The following is a 17,860-nucleotide window of genomic DNA, read 5'->3' as shown; positions in this document are numbered from 1 at the left end:
TTTAGCATCTGAGTCTGATAAACTGACACAGATACAGAAGTTAACAAGGTACAATTATTGACTTCAGTCAAAACTAAATTCTAGCTGACATGTAACATACCTTCATTGCTGATCCATTCCCCAGTCCAGGGGGGAGCTCACATCCGAGGTTCGTAAAACATCTCACAAGTTACAAAAGTCCTTACTATATAATTACTGATCGTTCTTAATCTGCAAGTAGTTTCATGCCTGCAATGAAGAGGAAGTTTGTCTGGATGCAGCAGGACATAAAACTTAAGTGAGGGGTAATGCTCTTGGCATGGAGCTGAACAGCACCGATGGGATCACAGCAAGAACTGCTTCCTTCTCACGGGGCAGCTGATGCCATCCCGCTTCTTCTGTGTGCTCTGCAAATATTTGCACAGTCAAATATCCATGCAAGCCTCTGTAAGTCACCCCCAAGTAATCTGCCTGCAAATATCATTTGCAAAGCTCTTATGCCTCATTTAAGTGAGCATTTCTCACTGAGCCCAGTGAACAGATTTCAGCTCTTATTAAACACAAAACGTCTGAAGTTCCTTATGCCAAGATGGAGAAAATACCGATGAGTTTAGTTAAACCAATGTTTTAATAAACAGCAGCATAAAATAATCAGTGTTTAATATCATCTCTGGCATGTGAAATACAAAAATGCACATATCTTAATTATAAAATAGCCTTTGTTATTACATTTTCATGCTTGCCTAATTGAAATGCCCATAATTAATAACTCAATCATCAAGTAATACAGTGATTAAACGCATGCAGTGAAAACAAAGAAAAATATTTGTATAAGGTAGTGGCTGAATATCACCGTAATATACTTCAAGAACATCTACATCAGGGTCAAAAGAAGTAGCCCGAGAGAGAAAATGCAGAGATGTATTTTCACTTCTGCTGTACAAAACATCATCACACTTTTGTGCAAAAGAGATAAAAATAAAGTCATATCATACAACATTGTCAACTGAGCAAAAAGATTGGTTTTCGTTCCGTGTACAACAAAAATACTTATTCCGTATAAAAAAGTCTGTGAAAACTTGTCACGTCCACAGCACTTCTGTAACTCATTAAAGTGGTTTCAAATGAAGAACTGATTGCTTATACCTGAATGAATTGTTAGTACTTATACAAATGTCGTATTTCCAAGTTGGAAGTTAACACTAATTCACATTATTAGATGAAATCGCTATCCATGGATTTGCTGCCTGATGGAATGTGAGTTTCCCTTCTTTTCAGGGTTACTGGAGTCGTAGTCACTGAAATTACGCATTGATCTGAAACAATAAATATTCCTGGGAAAACTGATTGTCATACATAAGACGGTGGTTTGGAGCTTTTCCATTAAACAGTTGCATAGCAACAAAAGGATATAAATTTTCTGTTTTAACTACTTAGATTATGAAATGTTATCTTTGAAGAAGCTGATTCAGGATCTGAAATTAAAACCCTTTAATTTCATCTCCTTTAAGGCCATTTTCTTAGAACTCCAGCCATCTTGAGCAGCCAAGAGCAGATGATCTTTGCAGGCTGCAAGTTGGTAACACAAGCTATTGTGCTGCCATATAAATGACTCTTTTTGGTCTGAACCTGAACTCAGACTCCCAACTTACCGAGAGACCCAAATCCTATCTGAAGTCATTCACTCCCCTCTCAGATCACATCTTTGAAACATCATCCTTGACTGCGAACTCTACAGACATTTTCACTAGCTATTGGACCTGAAATTGCACCCCCAGCAGCAATCCCAAGATTTGCATCTCCTAAAAAAGAGACAAATATTAAAATGTGCTTTCAGTCTACAAAAAGGTTTCTGTGATTTAAACCACAGCAGAGGTTTCAAAAGCTGTGAAATGAGAAAATGTTTTCATTTAAAACACCAAGAAATTCCCCTTCCCCTTTCTGAATTGTTGGTGGCACTTAAAAGAAACACGTGTCCATTGAGCAAAGCTGCGTATTCATACCACAATGATCTCGGTCTGGTTGAGTCTGCCCATCCTGGTAAGCAGTTAAACTTCACAGAAGATACTTGCTGCAATGTCTGTTACACAACCAGAGGAATCTTTAATAAAATATTTGAATATAAATCTTTTCTACGGCTTTCTAGTTTGTCCTGTAAATAGCTCTATTTACAAAGGCCTCGCTTATTTACAACTCCGCTGAAATCATCGATTCGTTAGGTCCATGGATGCTGGAGTCTCCTAATAGGGAAGACTGCTTTGAGTCAATTTTGTACGGTTTTTGAGTCTTATTTCCAAAAACTGTGATACCAATTCCCCCGGGATGACTGGGAATTGACATATGAGATAGCAAAGGAATATTTGCTTCCTGGTTGGATCCCGAAGATGGCAAACTAGTGACGTGACCTGTGCTGGTTGATCCGCTGGCACTGCTCGGAGAGCGACTCTTCGGAGGAGGACAGTGCTGGATTACCCGGGGTGGACCCTGTGGCTGATAGTGGGCAGCTGGGAAAGCAGCATATCCTGGTGGAATCGGGTACCCATTGATCGGGATGTATCGCTGGTTTTGAGGTATTGGTGGCCCGATGAACCCGGCGATTTGGCCTTGTGGTATTCCTTGTGCTGGGAACATGTAGTTGGGGTACCTAGGGTTACTGAGATTGCTAACTGGACTTGCGCTGAGGGAAGTCGTTTGAGTGGTGGCATTCCCACCGGAGGGGGTAGTAGAACTCGTGTGACTTGAGAGACCTTCCCAGGAGCGCAGCCTGGCATGGATTTCCTTAAACCGTGGCCTGCGGGACGGCAGATCATGCCAGCACTCTGTCATCAGGCTATACATCCTGGGGGGACAGTCTTCAGAGCACGGCAGCAGTTGTCTTTTCCTGATCATCTCGATGACTTCTTGATTACTAAATCCATAATAGGGTTGAAGTCCAAAGCTGAATATTTCCCATAAAACAACTCCAAATGACCAAATATCGGAATCAGAAGAGAACTTGCCATACATAATTGCCTCTGGTGGCATCCAGCGAATTGGCAAGAGAGACTTGTTTTGAACTCTGTAATAATCTGCTGAATAGATTTCTCTTGAGAGTCCAAGGTCTGAAATCTTCACATGAAGTTGTTCTCCAATTAAAATGTTACGAGCAGCAAGATCTTTATGGACAAAAAAGTGACTTGATAAGTACTCCATCCCTGCTGCAATCTGGACTGCGATGTGCAGGAAATCCCCGTGGTCCAGGCTGGATTTTACAGTCCCATCCTCATCACTGCTGCATCCAACATCTGAATGTGGCGATCGCATGATGAGAAACTCATGGAGGTCTCCTTGGTTCATGTACTCAAAAAGCATGCAGACAGGCTGCTCCTGGGTCACAACACCTAAGAGGCAAACGATGTTAGGGTGATGGAGCTCAGCCATCAGAGATGCTTCTTGCTGGAACTCTGCCCATTGCTGGGGGTTGTTAAAGTCTTTTAGTGTCTTGATAGCAACAAGCTGGGCATGATCCATGCCTGGAAGGTAGAGATGTCCCTTGTAGATCTTGCCGAAAGCACATTCACCCAGTTCTTCCATGAAACGGACAGCAGACAGAGGCAACTCTTTAGCCTTACTCTGTTAAAGAAACAACAGCAAAACCGCATTAGAAAAAACAGGATGGAAAACATTTTTGAATGGAGATTTTTTTCACGCAGGATGTCTGAAAGCCAAGCAGAACAACACAGGAATTCCTTGGGCTGCAGACCTATTTGGCAGTGATCCTGCATACCCCTGTGAGAGTCGGGCACTGATGTGATGGCATCAGACACAGCCTAAGGGACACCAGTATCCCAAGATCAGCAAACCTCAGGGCTGACTGCCACCAAAACTCTGTGCACTGTGCTCCAAAACTAATTTTAGAGTTACTTTTCACCCTCTTTACAAGGTCAGATAAAAGTAGTACTTATTAGATCTAAATATATGCAGGAACCATCAGCTTTTCAGCAAAGGCATTTTTATACTTGGGTTTGGGCATTTATATACTGAAAATTGATTGTGGCATCGCAGGAATTGAGGCAATTCACGTACTTTCAGAAAGCACATGTGAAGGGTTGTCTGGGCCAGGGCCCCAAGGTTTAGCAGAAAACTTGCTTTTTTAAAACTATGTCCTTGCAGCCAATTCTTCTTCAACTTTGCTGTTAACCCTTTAAGGAACAGTAAAGACTATTTCTGTTCACACTTGACTGAACGTTCAATCCTGACACATGCAGGACAGAGTCAGCTGGGAAAATCCGAGACTGGGTTGTGTTGGAAGGGACCTTAAAGCTCATCCAGCTCCAAGCCCTGCCATGGGCAAGGACACCTTCCACTAAAGCAGGTTGCTCCAAGCCCCATCCAGCCTGGCCTTGAACACTGCCAGGGATGAGGAACAGTGATATTTCTCATGAGACAGTGGTCAAAGAAGAAAGACAAATGTTGTAAAAACTCTGTTGTTGTTACGGCTGCACACATTCACTCTTAGGCCATAAAGAAGCTCCATTATCTGCAGATATCTGCACATGTAACACCTACACCCAAACCCACTCATTTAGGACATTTGCTATAGCCATGGGTCGTGATTCAAGGCCAAGGAGTTTGGGTTTTATACTTTGTAAATGGGTGTAAACATGTGCGTTCCTGATATCAGCAGCTTGAGAGCGACAACATAGAGAAAGAATGGCCAGATTTAAAATAATCATTAAAAAGGGACATTTTAGAATAAATGAATCCTAATCTTATGGACCACTTGTGACTTTTAGACAAATACTGCAATAATAATAATAATAATAATAGCAGCAATAATACTAATGACATTTAAGCAGGCGGGCAGTAGACTGTACGGTGATGGCAGGAAATTAGCTATATTGTTGAGGAACAGATGGTTTACATTATACAAATCCTTTAGGCTACAACTTGTTTAGGTCTGGCATATTGTAAATTATATTTTAGTAATGAAAGTGAAATGACCTCTGTCTGACCTGAGGCTGGGCTCCTCTGTTTGAACCAACAGAGTGGAAAACTATGAAAGAAAATGAAGTCATAAAGTTTTGGCAGGAAGGGCTCATTTCAAGCGAAGCGGTTATAAATCTGCTTAGGTTTTGTTTGACAAGCATTTGTCAGACATGGGTGTACAAAATGGAAAGAAGTGTAAAATACATACGGGGCAGCACGCCAAAGTAAACCCAGTACAAAGGAGAGCAGCAAGAGCGAAGCCCACCGCCTCTATCTCTTTATCAGCTCCTTCCATTAGGTGAATGACATGACAAGCTTCATTTATGGTATTTTTTGAAGGCAATTAAAACCCCCTAAAACTGAAACAGGCCTTGGGATGAAATACTAACGTTTGGAGTTGTATGAGCAAACACACACCTACCTCTGTTGGAGCTGGAAGCCTCGGCGTGTTTTTACCCAAAGTTGACATTAATACTGGATACTGTATTTAAAAGTAGGATTCTACTTCCTTTCTTTTACTGTTTTGTTTGAAAGGCAATCAAAACACTTGAGACAGGGAGAGCCGCCTTTCCCAGCGGGAAAACACAGAATGAGCAGGAATATGATGGAAAGCTTTTTGCAGCATGTGACTTGGAACATAAAAAGAAAATGGCTTGGTCTATATTTGCAGACATTGCTGGGCAAGCTGCTTTCCTCCTGTGTGCAAAAGGCATCGGCAGTTTAGGTGGAAACTGTGACCTCACTGAAGTGACACCGATGCTACCATTATCTTCACTTTAGCTAAGACTGTACCCCAAATATGCAGTAGAATGGGGATCCAGAAGCAAATCCAATGTAACAATGCAGGCTGGATGCAAGATGCTGTTTTGACACCTACCTAATGAAATGATTCTGTCTTATTAATTTCTGCATCATTCTTATCTCTTATTATCTGCATCCACATTTTGACACGCAGCTGCTCTAAGCTGCACCTGAAAGCTGGAATTAAGAACTTGAAAGGAAAATGAAGATAAATTCACTGGGCCAGTGTGAGTAGGAATGAGGAGTTAAAATATAACCATAGACCAAACTCTGTCAGACTACCCAAAACCCTGCACAACATTCCTGATGGCATCACAACACCAGCACCCAGAGCCTGCAACACTATTTAAACCAGGAATGCTGGTGCTAGCATTATGCTTGGAAAAACATTGCTGTAAGCAGTGTGGGTTAGTAATGGGCAAAAGCAGCACTGTGTTTTCCAGCTCAGCTGCCCAGCGGTTTTACTGCTATCACTGACTTAAAAGACTCTCCTTTATAACCTAATTCATAGAATCCCAGACTGGTTTGGGTTGGAAGAGACCTTAAAGCTCCTCCAGCTCCAACCCCTGCCACAGGCAGGGACCCCTTCCACTAGAGCAGCTTGCTCCAAGCCCCCGTGTCCAACCTGGCCTTGAGCACTGCCAGGGATGGGGCAGCCACAGCTTCTCTGGGCACCCTGTGCCAGCGCCTCAGCACCCTCACAGGGAAGAGCTTCTGCCTAAGAGCTCATCTCAGTCTCCCCTCTGGCAGGTTAAAGCCATTCCCCTTGGCCTGGCCCTACAGGCCCTTGTCCAAAGCCCCTCTCCAGATTTCTTGTCATCTGTCCCTTTAGGCACTGGGAGCTGCTCTAAGGTCTCCCTTGACACTTTATAATTCCATAAACTTGATGTTCTATAGCAAGCCCTAGCAGGATCCTGTAGCTGCTCTATTGACCCCAAGAAGAAAACTATTCCAGAATTGACTAAGAAATGGAGAACACAGCTCCTGAAGTACAAGTGTGACCTTTCCTGATGCCAAGGGATTATCTCTGCTGAAAGAATCCCTACAGCAGCAACACTTGAAGGCTTGAGTTCCCACTGCCGAAACCCAGGAAAATCAGAATTTGGACTCATTTTGCTATGTCATTTTCTAACAAAAATAAGAGCTTACCCCAAGGCATGCCTGTTTCAGATACACAGGGTCTATTTGAATTACTTATAGATACTGATTTTCACTCTGAAATGCTTCAAAAGAGCAATATTCTATGATTCCATCTCCACCAGGTTGCTGAAGGGAATTGGCACGGTGTGAAAACCAAGGCAAATCCTCTTTCCCGAGCATGATTCTGCCTGTAGGTGGCAGAAGGAAGTTACGGCCCTGGAACGGGTGATGCAGGTTTGGAGAGGGGCTGCCTTGCCTATAAACAAGGAGCTCCGGGTTAATCATGCTCAAACCTTCAATGATCTTAAAGACTTCTTCATGAGCCTGGGACTAAAGTGAAGCAAAACAACACCAGCACCAAGAGCTGCCCTGCATGAGCTGCACTGGTGTGAGCTGCAGGCAGCTTCCTGAGGCTCTGCTTTGGTCATTTCTCTTCTTGACTGAGAGAATGGATGAGCTTGGAAAACATAACAGGAAAATGTCTTTCCAAAGTGATTTCAGCCGAGTGAAAGATGACATCTGACCGCAGCAGACCCATGAGGAGACCCTCTTGAGAAAATGCTGAAGCACGTCTTTATCTGCACTATTTCCAACTCAAATGAGGTGATTTAGAGATGCGTCAGTAATGGGTTGATTTCTTTCTCACAAATCACTCCAGCTCCTATTTATTCAGATCCACAGACACATGGGAATTACCTCCACAGATCCAGCATACTTGGGATGCTGCTGCTGAGAGAAGTCCTCAGAAAAACCCCAGCTAAAGGCACCGGCAGAAACTGGAGGTTGGAAATGAGCTTAATATTTCAGCACTGAGTTGATCAAAGCATTTCACTCCCTGCCTTTACTGACAGCAAATGCTGAAGCAGAAATGAGGGATTACCTTTGGTTTATAGGCGTTGAGCATTGACATCTCCACGTTCTGCCCTCTCACGTGCTTAGGCTGCCTTTGAACAGGAGGGGAGGATGACTTCTGGTTGTTGCGACAGATGCAGATGAAGAAGAAGAGCAGGGCAATGGCCAGGGGAATAGTAACACTTGGCACCAGGATATACAGGATTTCCATTTTATTCTTTTCCTTGGAATCCTTGTAATCTGGTTCAGAGAAAAGAAAACATAACATAACAATGAGTGATGTATCCCACAGTGTCACCATACACCCCTGGGTCAGCTAGAAGTGTTAAGAACAGAACATCCGGGTAATACCACTGCAATCCACCTTGAATGCTGTTTTATTTCCTTACTATTAAAAGCACTATTCATTTTGTGGAATAACATTTCTGTAAGGACACAGAATGGCCAGGAACAATTTCCCTGCAGCGTGTCAGTTCAAACCTCCTTAGGGTCATGGAATAGCTGAATACTGCGAGGTGGCTGCTGCTTGTGAAATGAAGTAATGGTCTAATACAGATCCACAGAAAACAGAGTTTCTAAAACAGCTTATGGAAGAAAGGCTCTGGTGGGATTATGGACTCCTTATTTTAATATGTGTATTAGGGTTTGGTGCCATAGTTTCCCTAATCCAACCAAAACGTGGGGAGCTGTTGAAAAGGATAGTTTTATTTCCCTGTTTATTACCCGTTTCCGTCTTCTCACCATCTCTTAACATTGGCCAAAGCATTTGCGTGGCCACCCAGAGCACTGAACAAATACGCAACTTAAAACCTATTTTCTTGTTAGTTTCAGGTACAGGAGCAGGATAATTAGGGATTCTAGAGCAGAAGAAAAGGAGAACACCTGGAAAACTGGGCAAAATGCATGGAAATGGTAAGAAATAGAGAGCAGCCCTGGTTTTTATCCCAGGAAGTCAGGAAAGGGGTTCAGAAAGTCTGAACACAGACAAAAGCTGCGGCATAATCTTAAAATCTTACATCCTGAAGACTTGGTCTTAATAGGATTACTGGGCTAATGGGAAAACCCACCCCTCTACCAACTACATATCAACAGGGTGGAATCCGAGCAGGGTGGCAAACGCTGGCACAAAGGACCCAGCAATGACAGTTGAAAGGAAAGCCAGAGCATGGATGAAAAAGAAGGGTCCAGAAGAGGTTGGGAAGGTGGTTTATGTAACACAGTGTGAATGCCAGCTGCGACGTTTGCTCCCTCCACACACAGCTCTTCTCACAGCTAAGGAGTGATTCCTTACAGAAAGATGAAACCCTCTTCTCCCACTGCCCAGCGTAGCTGGGACATCGGGCACTCACCTCCCTCCGTGGCTCTGGTTTCACAGGGCACATTGCTAGAGGGAAGGTGCAGTGCGAGAGGACAGGGAGCCTTTGGGAAGCAGCTCCTGTGTTCACGCAGCACCCGGCTAGCGCTGACAAGGACGTACCTTCCCCTGAGCACGGGGACGCTGCAGCCTGCTCTGCCCTGGCATTTCCCAGCAGCATTCACCGAGTTCAGGGTATAATGACACACAGATTAACACACTAACTGCTGGGCACCCCGGGGACTCTGAGGATGCCGTGGAGCTGCAGCACTGGTGGCTGCAGCCTGGCTGTTTCCGAGGGAGGTGGTGAATGTCTGCGGCTGCATCAGCCTGAGCGGATTCTGGCACAACAGGGAAAGTTTTATTATTCCTACAGGGTCATTTCAGTTTGTTTGTCTGTGTTTTCCAGGCTGGATTTGTAGGAGCGCTTAGCGGCCCACACAGCTCTCTTTTATGCGCTTAATTAAACATGAACTTGATCTGAAGCTTGGGCTGGACTCAAATTGTGACAGAGGCAAAGTTCAAATGGCTCTGGATGTCACTTTGCATAACCCCTCTCCTCTTCCAGGCTCACGCTGTCCCGCTCCCCCACGCTCCTTTCTGACCATTCTGTTTAGATTAAGTTGTGCCATCTGGTTTTCAATTGAGAGGAGAGGTACTCCAAATACCTCTATGGCCTCTGGGAAACACGAGAGGACTAAAGCACCATCCCCATCACAGCCTCCCTGTGCCCGGCAGTGCGTGCTCTCACCCTGCCTTCAGTGAACGTCCAGCTCTACAGCACGGATCCACTGTGAGTCTCCTTGCTGGGCTGCTGCTCTCCAGCATGGACACACAATCAGTGCCTGTCCCCTCTCCTTCAAAACCTTCTTATGTTTGCTTTGCTAAGGCTCATGCTCGAATTACTCCGTGTTTCACATCTGCCTATATTCAAACTTTGATGAAACAAACCTATTGCAGCTTGTGAGACATCTGAAAGATACAGTTGAAGAAAGAAGAAAGCATCAGCACGAGGCAGACGGAGACCTGGGCACTAGTTCATCACCTGAGCTATTCCACTTAAAGGCAATGATTATTCTTACTCAGCAGCAGCCCTCACTGTGAAGCCTCATTAGGTTAATAGGTTTCTTGGGAGCCACCCTAATTAAATCCATTTCCCATCGCGGCATGTCCTGGTGAGGTAGAATGCACAATACTCATTAAAATGTGCCTGCAATGGCTCTTTCAGCCAGTGCAAAGCCAGCAGAATGCAAAGCCCCACATGGTGTTTTGGACTGAATATGCAGATTAGCCTTTAACAATTCAATTCCGACTCACCTGATACAGCTCTATTTGTCTGCATTTAGAATAATGCCACTAACCCAGCTGTACAGTGAGTACCATTTAAGGCAGTGGTGAGAGGTGATTAAAACCCTTGTCAGAAATGCTTCAAGCCAGCCAGCCTATCTCATTTATTATCTAGCAAAACAATCAAATCAGAGACTTTTTGCAACACAGCCAAAAGTGGCCTGCTTTCAGCTACTTCAGATCAAAAGACTGAGCCAGTCCTGGGATCTCGGAGCCCATTTAAGGGGGCCTGGCAAAGAGCCCCCTTCCATCAACTCTAAATGATCCAATTACCCAGAAGTTGTGGGTAACACCAAAAGCACACGGCTGAAAGGCTGTACGGTGACACTGCAGTGGAGTACGGCTCAACAGCATCGCTGGTGGTGGAGCTCCAAGAGACCCCTGAGCTTGCCCAAACCCCCTGTGGCTGAGCCATGTCTCCTCACCCAGCCCAGCCCAGTCTGCAGCTCCCGCGGTGGAGAGCCAAGAGCTGGGAATAAGCCAAGGGGAGTCCTGCCAGCTGCTGCTTAGCTCCAGATTTTTGTACTAAAGGGCTGAAAAGGATCTTTGGAACAGTTTATACAGATTGAACGGCTCTTGTGTAGTCAGTCTAGCACTGCATCTAATTAACGAGAGAAAGATCTGAAGTTGGATGTACTGAAATCAAAGCAAGAGACACAGGACTCTCAAAAGTGCACACAGAGTCATGGAGTTGTTTAGGTTGGAAAAGACCTTTAAGACCATCAAGTCCCACTGTTAACCCAGCACTGCCGTCGATCCACTAAGCCCTGGCCCTCAGTGCCACATCTACGTGTCTTTTAAATACCTCCAGGAGGGTGAATCCCACTTCCCTGGGCAGCCTGTTCCAAAACTTGACAACCCTCCTGACAGAGAAATTTCTTCTTCTCTGGCCCCGCTCCAGCACCTCAATGTCTCTCCTGCAGTGAGGGGCCCAGAGCTGAACACAGGATCCGAGGTGCAGCCTCCCCAGTGCCCAGTGCAGGGGCACAATCCCTGCCCTGGTCCTGCTGCCGCACTGGTGCTGATCCAGGCCAGGGTGCTGTTGGCCTTGGCCACCTGGGCACAAGGGGCTCATGTTCAGCCACTGTTGACCAACATCCCCAGGTCCTTTTCCATGAGCAGTTTCCAGCCACAATTCCCCAAGCCTGGAGCGTTCCATGGGGCTGTGGTGGCTCAAGTGCAGGACCCAGCACTGAGTCTTGTTGAACCTCTAACAACTGCCCTTGGCCCATTGATCCAGCCCATCCAGATCCCTCTGCAGAGCCCTGCTACCTCCAGCACATCAACACTCTCAGCCAACTTGGTGTCATCTGCAAACACACTGAGGGTGCCTTTGCACCCCTTGTCCAGACCATTGATATGGACATTAAACAGAACCAGTGCCAGTGCTGAGGCCGGGGGAACACCACTTGTGACCAGGCACCAACTGGACTGAACACCATCCATCACCACTCTTTGGGCTCATCCACCCAGCCAGTGTTTTCCCCAGCAGAGCACACCCATCCAAGCCACGAGCGGGCAGAATCAGCTCACAGAAGCTGCACTGTTGGTGCTGATCCACAAAGTGGTTATAAAATGTTCCCCATTTTGCTTGGTTTATTAAGAACCATTTTAATAGATGCAAACCGAGCTCAGGCCCTGTTTAACAAAGAGATGCTCGTGCCAGAGCCTCCTCTTAAGTGTGTATTTCCACCACCACCCTGGCTGCATTTTGGCTTTGCAAAATGATCAGAAATGGTGATTCGGCTCTCATTTCATTCTGCTTTTCTGTCACCAGGGGGAAGTGGATGGAAGACTGGAACAAATGGTGCCTAATTGTTTTATCTGCACTTAGAAATAACAATATTGACGGCATGCCAAGGCAAAAATACAACTATTGGGATGGACATGCCAGAAATGCACCCAGAAATGCTCTGGAAATCCATGGTACAAGGGTTCACACAGAATTTTCTGTTGCCTCCAAGCTGTCACAGTAACGTTACCTTTTTTCCCCTTGGAAAGGAGATACCTTGTGATGTTCCTGTTCCATAGCCAGACCCAAATTAAATTATTTCTGGTTATGGTTATGAACATTCCTGCTGTGAGGCATGTTCTGAGCCTGCTCCAAAGTCTTTTTCAATTAATGGAAAGATGGGAATCGATGCCAAAATGGGATCTAAATTATCTTCTTACTGAAAGAGTCGATCAGGGGAAAGGCAGACAGTCTGGGCTGTATCATGTGCATCTCAAACCCTTTCTTCAGTGCTGGGCCCCTCACTACAAGAGAGACATTGAGGTGCTGGAGCGGGGCCAGAGAAGGGCAGCAGAGCTGGTGCAGGGCCTGGAGCACAAGGGTGATGGGGAAGGGATGAGGGAGCTGGGGGGTTCAGTGTGGAGAAGAGAAGGCTCAGGGGGGACCTGATGGCTGCCTACAAGTGCCTGAGAGGAGGATGGAGCCAGGAGGGGCTGGGCTCTGCTCCCAAGGAACAAGGGACAGGACAAGAGGAAACGGCCTCAAGCTGCCCCAGGGCAGGTTTAGATGGAGCTGAGGAACAATTCCTGCCCCAGAGGGTGCTCAGGCATTGGAACAGGCTGCCCAGGGCAGGGCTGCAGGCACCGTCCCTGCAAGTGTTCACACATTGTGGAGACGAGGCCTCAGTGCCATGGGTCAGTGGTGGCCATGGCAGTGCTGGGGAATGGTTGGACTGAGTGAGCTTAAAGGGCTTTTCCAACTGAAACAATGCTATGCTTCTATGATTTAATTTGGAGTAAGGAGCTGCACTGCTCATTGCGGCAACCCAGAAAGCTTGGGATGCTCATGCTGGCAGCACGCTGCTGCTTCATCGCCTTCCGGAGTTTTCCCTAGTAAAATATTACTATTGCTGTGGCTTTAGCTACAAACACTGGAGTTAGCCTTTCTTACAGCTCTCTTCTCGGGGATTCAAGAAAGACACTGAGCACAGCTCCCCTGAGCTCCTGGTTTGCAGCACAGGATGTGACAAAGAGGTTCCCCTTTTTGCTCTGAAATGTAACATAGAAAAGGTCAGTAATTACCACAAGCCGGGACGTCACAAAGCTCAGACTTAAAGTTCTCATCTAAGGTGAAGCACCACGGGGCGTCCTTCTGGTTTCCTGGGTTGCGGCAGTAGGAGTGGCCCCCGTTGAGCTCGGGGTACCTGATGGCAGTGAAGGTGTGAGTGTGGGGGTACTGCGAGTTCCACGGCTGGCACTGCCGCCCCGACCGGGTCACGCTCACCGTGCCCCGGTAATCGACTCCCGTGCTGTTGTAGCACTTGTGATCTGGAAAACAATAAATGATAACCATAGAATAAGGGAGTGGTTTGGGTTGGAAGGGACCTTAAAGCTCCTCCAGCTCCAGCCCCTGCCACGGGCAGGGACCCCTTCCACTAGAGCAGCTTGCTCCAAGCCCCTGTGTCCAACCTGGCCTTGAGCACTGCCAGGGATGGGGCAGCCACAGCTTCTCTGGGCACCCTGTGCCAGCGCCTCAGCACCCTCACAGGGAAGAGCTTCTGCCTAAGAGCTCATCTCAGTCTCCCCTCGGGCAGGTTAAAGCCATTCCCCTTGGCCTGTCCCTACAGGCCCTTGTCCCAAGCCCCTCTCCAGCTTTCCTGCAGCCCCTTCAGGCACTGGAGCTGCTCTCAGGTCTCCCCTTCAGGAGCCTTCTCTTCTCCAGGCTGCCCCAGCCCAGCTCTCTCAGCCTGGCTCCAGAGCAGAGCTGCTCCAGCCCTCGCAGCATCTCCATGGCCTCCTCTGGCCTCGCTCCAACAGCTCCACATCCCTCTTGTGCTGCTGCCCCAGAGCTGGATCAGGGCTGCAGGGGGGGGGTCTCCCCAGAGCGCAGCAGAGGGGCAGGATCCCCTCCCTGAGCTGCTGCTCACGCTCTGGGGGTGAAGCCCAGCACATGGGGGGTGGTGGTGGTTCTGGGCTCAAGCACACACTGGATAATAACCCAAAGCCATGGCTTGTGGTGGCAGTGCCAAGGCAGACCCTGCAGCACTCGAGGGTGATGAGCTGCTGGCATCCCCCAGCCCCAGCACACTGCTGCTGGCCCAGGGCCGGGAAACCCAGGTTGGGAGCACGGGCTCCCAATTTGCTGCGGCTGTAAGGCAGGGCCTGCTTTGCATTCACATTCCTGGGAGGATTTAAAGCTTATGCTTCTGTAATGAAAACAGCTTATGCCAAGCGTTTTTAATATAAGATACACAAAAGAAGTAAAAACTACAGTGGGAACCTGAATTGCAGCCATTATTTTCATATGAAGGTGGAGAATTTGTGGGAGCCACGTTTTATATTTGACTACTCAGATGTATAAGGGCTGTGAACAGGCTGCAGCCCAGCCTGATCAAAGAGGGAGCTCAGCCAATGCCTAAAATCAGGCTGTATTAGGGACAGCCACAGACCTCGCCCCTGTGAATGTTCCTCCTGACAGCACCCCTGTGCTGCACCCCTGGCCTTGGTGGAGCACATTGGGCTGCTGTGGGAGGACAGGGAAGCTGAAGCTACTGATGCTCCTCAGTATTCAAATGTTTCCTGCTTTATATTAAGAAGAAAAGACCTGAAACCAACAAAGAGCATCTAAATGTGAGCCCATAGGCAGCTAAATTAAAAAATTGAGAAGTATTTCTACCCACTTTGGGCCATTTTGGGGAGAAGTGTGGGATTGAGGTACTCTGAGAGCACGCTGTCTGTGAGCTTTCAAACCCAGGCTCCAGCTCCAACAGGGATGCACAAGCCCTTACAGCCAACCTTTTCACAGTGGTATTTTACACACAGAATCAGAGAATAGTTAGGGTTGGAAAGGACCTGAAGATCATCCAGTTCCAACCCCCCTGCCATGGGCAGGGACACCTCACACTAAACCAGGTCACCCAAGGCTCTGTCCAACCTGGCCTTGAACACTGCCAGGGATGGAGCATTCACAGCCTCCCTGGGCAACCCATTCCAGTGCCTCACCACCCTCACAGGAAAGAATTTCCTCCTTAGATCCAATCTAAACTTCTTCCCCTGTTTAAGTTTGAACCCGTTACCCCTTGTCCTGTCACTACAGTCCCTAATGAAGAGGCAGTTTTTCACTTACTTTTATTGATGGGATCTGCCATTGGAATCCCAATCCGGATACAATTGACAGCTTCAGGGCTATCCGGCTGCGGAAGATCTTCGCAGTTGGGCAGCTTTAATCTCATCAGAATCATGGGATTAGATCTTGCAAATATATACTCAGTCTGACACAGGACATTCTCCAGAATTTCACATTCATCCCGGCACAGGTCTCGGGGCTTGGGAGCCGAGGAAGTCTCATCACAGTAGGGAAAGGCGTAATGGCACAGCGAGGGGATGGCAAACTGGGAGCATTTATCCGACAAATGGCTGGAGGTGCCAATCATGGTGAAGGCAGCTGTGAAATACACAAAAGGATTTTACTTAATCCGGAGGGAATTATATTGCTATGCTTTTGCCTTCCCAGGGTAACCCTGGCTTCCCACTACAGCCATGACTTTCAGAAGTGCAGGTGATGAACAGGCCTTGCAGAAATACCCAGCACTGATTACATTAGAAGTTATTAGCGATGCTGATTTCACTGATGGAGAAAATACATCTGGCTTTCAACATGGGATTAATATTGAGCTAGTTACCAAAACCCCAAACCTAATGATACACTTTTTTCCCCCAAAATAATTTATATTGGTTTGCAAAGTCATAGACTATTTGGATGTCTTTTGCCCAACAGGTTAAAAACAAAAGTCCTGCAGGATGACATCATCAGTACCTTCATGGAAGAGCATGGAATCCCAGCCTGGTTTGGGCTGGAAGGGACCTTAAAGCTCCTCCAGCTCCAACCCCTGCCACGGGCAGGGACACCTTCCACTAGAGCAGCTTGCTCCAAGCCCCTGTGTCCAACCTGGCCTTGAACACTGCCAGGGATGGGGCAGCCACAGCTTCTCTGGGCACCCTGTGCCAGCGCCTCAGCACCCTCACAGGGAAGAGCTTCTGCCTAAGAGCTCATCTCAGTCTCCCCTCTGGCAGGTTAAAGCCATTCCCCTTGGCCTGTCCCTACAGGCCACAGTGAAAAGTCCTTCTTCTACTACCCCAAATGACTTCTCATACAAAACTGTGTAGCATTATGGACCTCTGGCTGTACAGAAACTATTGGCCTTTCCTGAGAGTGATGCAAAAGCCTTTCTTGCAATGCTGTCAGTGTTTGAAGACACCTCCCCCCCCCACTCTAGGGGGGAAGAGAAATTTGGAATATTCTGACACCAAGAAATCATCTGAATATAGAAGAGATGACTGCTGTGGCTAGGATTGACCAAGGTTAGCTTATATTAAAAATACGTAAGTATCATGTTATCTGTGAGGCCTCAGTTTGATTTCAGCACCCTCATCAGCACAGCATCGCCCACAAAATAAACAAAAATGGGTTCGTTACTACATCTGAAGGAAAACCACTACCTGCAGGATTATTTATATAGCCCCTTCCAGCACCTAAATGATCTCAACCAGGTAAATACCCAGCAAGTTTGGTCTCCTTTGGCTTTTAAAATCTGCTTGGGTAACAGCAGCACAGGAAGCCTGGCTGTGAGACCCCCAAGAGCTGTAAATACACAGTCCCTTCCACTGGGAAAATCCTCTTCTAGTTTCTTTTGGGAGAGCTGGATGAGCAGAGCCACGAAGGCTGCTCAGACTGTCACTCTTCAGATGGCTCCTGCCACTGCCACTGCACAATGCAGGACTCCTGGTGAGCTTTGTGATGGGCTCATGGCAAGAGGGGATAAAGAGCAAACGCGTAGTGCTGCAGCTGATAAACTCGAGGAGCTTTCTGGGAAAAGGCAGCTTTGTGGAGAAGCAGCAAGCGCAGTTTTGACCCACCTGTAATCTGATTTTCTATTTCCCCTTGCATATGCAAAGACTCCATGTAAATGGTTCGGTTTCCAATGAAGCGCGCGCAGGCGATCCCCCTGTAGGGCTGGCAGAACCCGTCCTCTTCATACTCATCACTGAAACCAATCATAAACACAAAGGGGTGAAACACTTCCCATGTGATTTGGCAACAAAATGGCACTCCAGGGAGCTGGCACTTGCATTATGAGGGGCTGATGTGAGGGGCTCTCTGTGTTTGTCCTGCGCTCTGCGATTCGTTCTGGGTGATGCTCCCCAGCGCGGGAGCCCACAGGCTGCCTGCCCCTCCAGTGAGAGCCTGTGATAAGGGATTATATGGTCTTTAGGTAGTGCAGCGGGCACAGCACAGGCTTTGTGCCTTGAATGGTTTGAGCCTTCAAGGATTCTCACACTGCTGCAGGTAGTTTTTAGTATCCCACAAATGTGCCCAAAGTGAACATAGGGATAACACCTTTACATTCGATAAGATCTTGAATATAAAAAGCCATCAGCTGTATGGTAAAAACAGTGAATGGCATTTCA

At 47.1% G+C, this 17,860-nt stretch overlaps 1 protein-coding gene across 3 annotated transcripts in view; it reads right to left on the bottom strand.

The window, feature by feature from the left end:
* Positions 1–588: 588 nt before the first annotated feature.
* ROR1 (receptor tyrosine kinase like orphan receptor 1) overlaps positions 589–17,860 on the bottom strand; it is a 177,188-nt gene continuing 159,916 nt past the window's right edge. For 2 of the 3 annotated variants that reach the window (XM_062617571.1, XM_062617573.1), the window contains 5 exons: positions 17,309–17,436; positions 15,519–15,836; positions 13,475–13,720; positions 7,769–7,980; positions 589–3,591 (listed from right to left, as the gene is read on the bottom strand). In XM_062617571.1, the coding sequence (XP_062473555.1) occupies positions 2,167–3,591; positions 7,769–7,980; positions 13,475–13,720; positions 15,519–15,836; positions 17,309–17,436 (2,329 nt within the window). In that variant the 3' untranslated portion in view covers positions 589–2,166. The remainder of the gene's footprint in view (positions 3,592–7,768; positions 7,981–13,474; positions 13,721–15,518; positions 15,837–17,308; positions 17,437–17,860) is intronic. The other variant, XM_062617574.1, reaches the window with a different exon arrangement.

This window comes from Pezoporus occidentalis, unplaced genomic scaffold, assembly GCF_034315485.1.
Source record: "Pezoporus occidentalis ecotype Australia unplaced genomic scaffold, CSIRO_AGI_Poc_V1 ctg198, whole genome shotgun sequence".
Taxonomy (NCBI): domain Eukaryota; kingdom Metazoa; phylum Chordata; class Aves; order Psittaciformes; family Psittacidae; genus Pezoporus; species Pezoporus occidentalis.
Note: the sequence above shows the minus strand (reverse complement) of the source record. Positions and strands in the feature narration are given on the sequence as shown.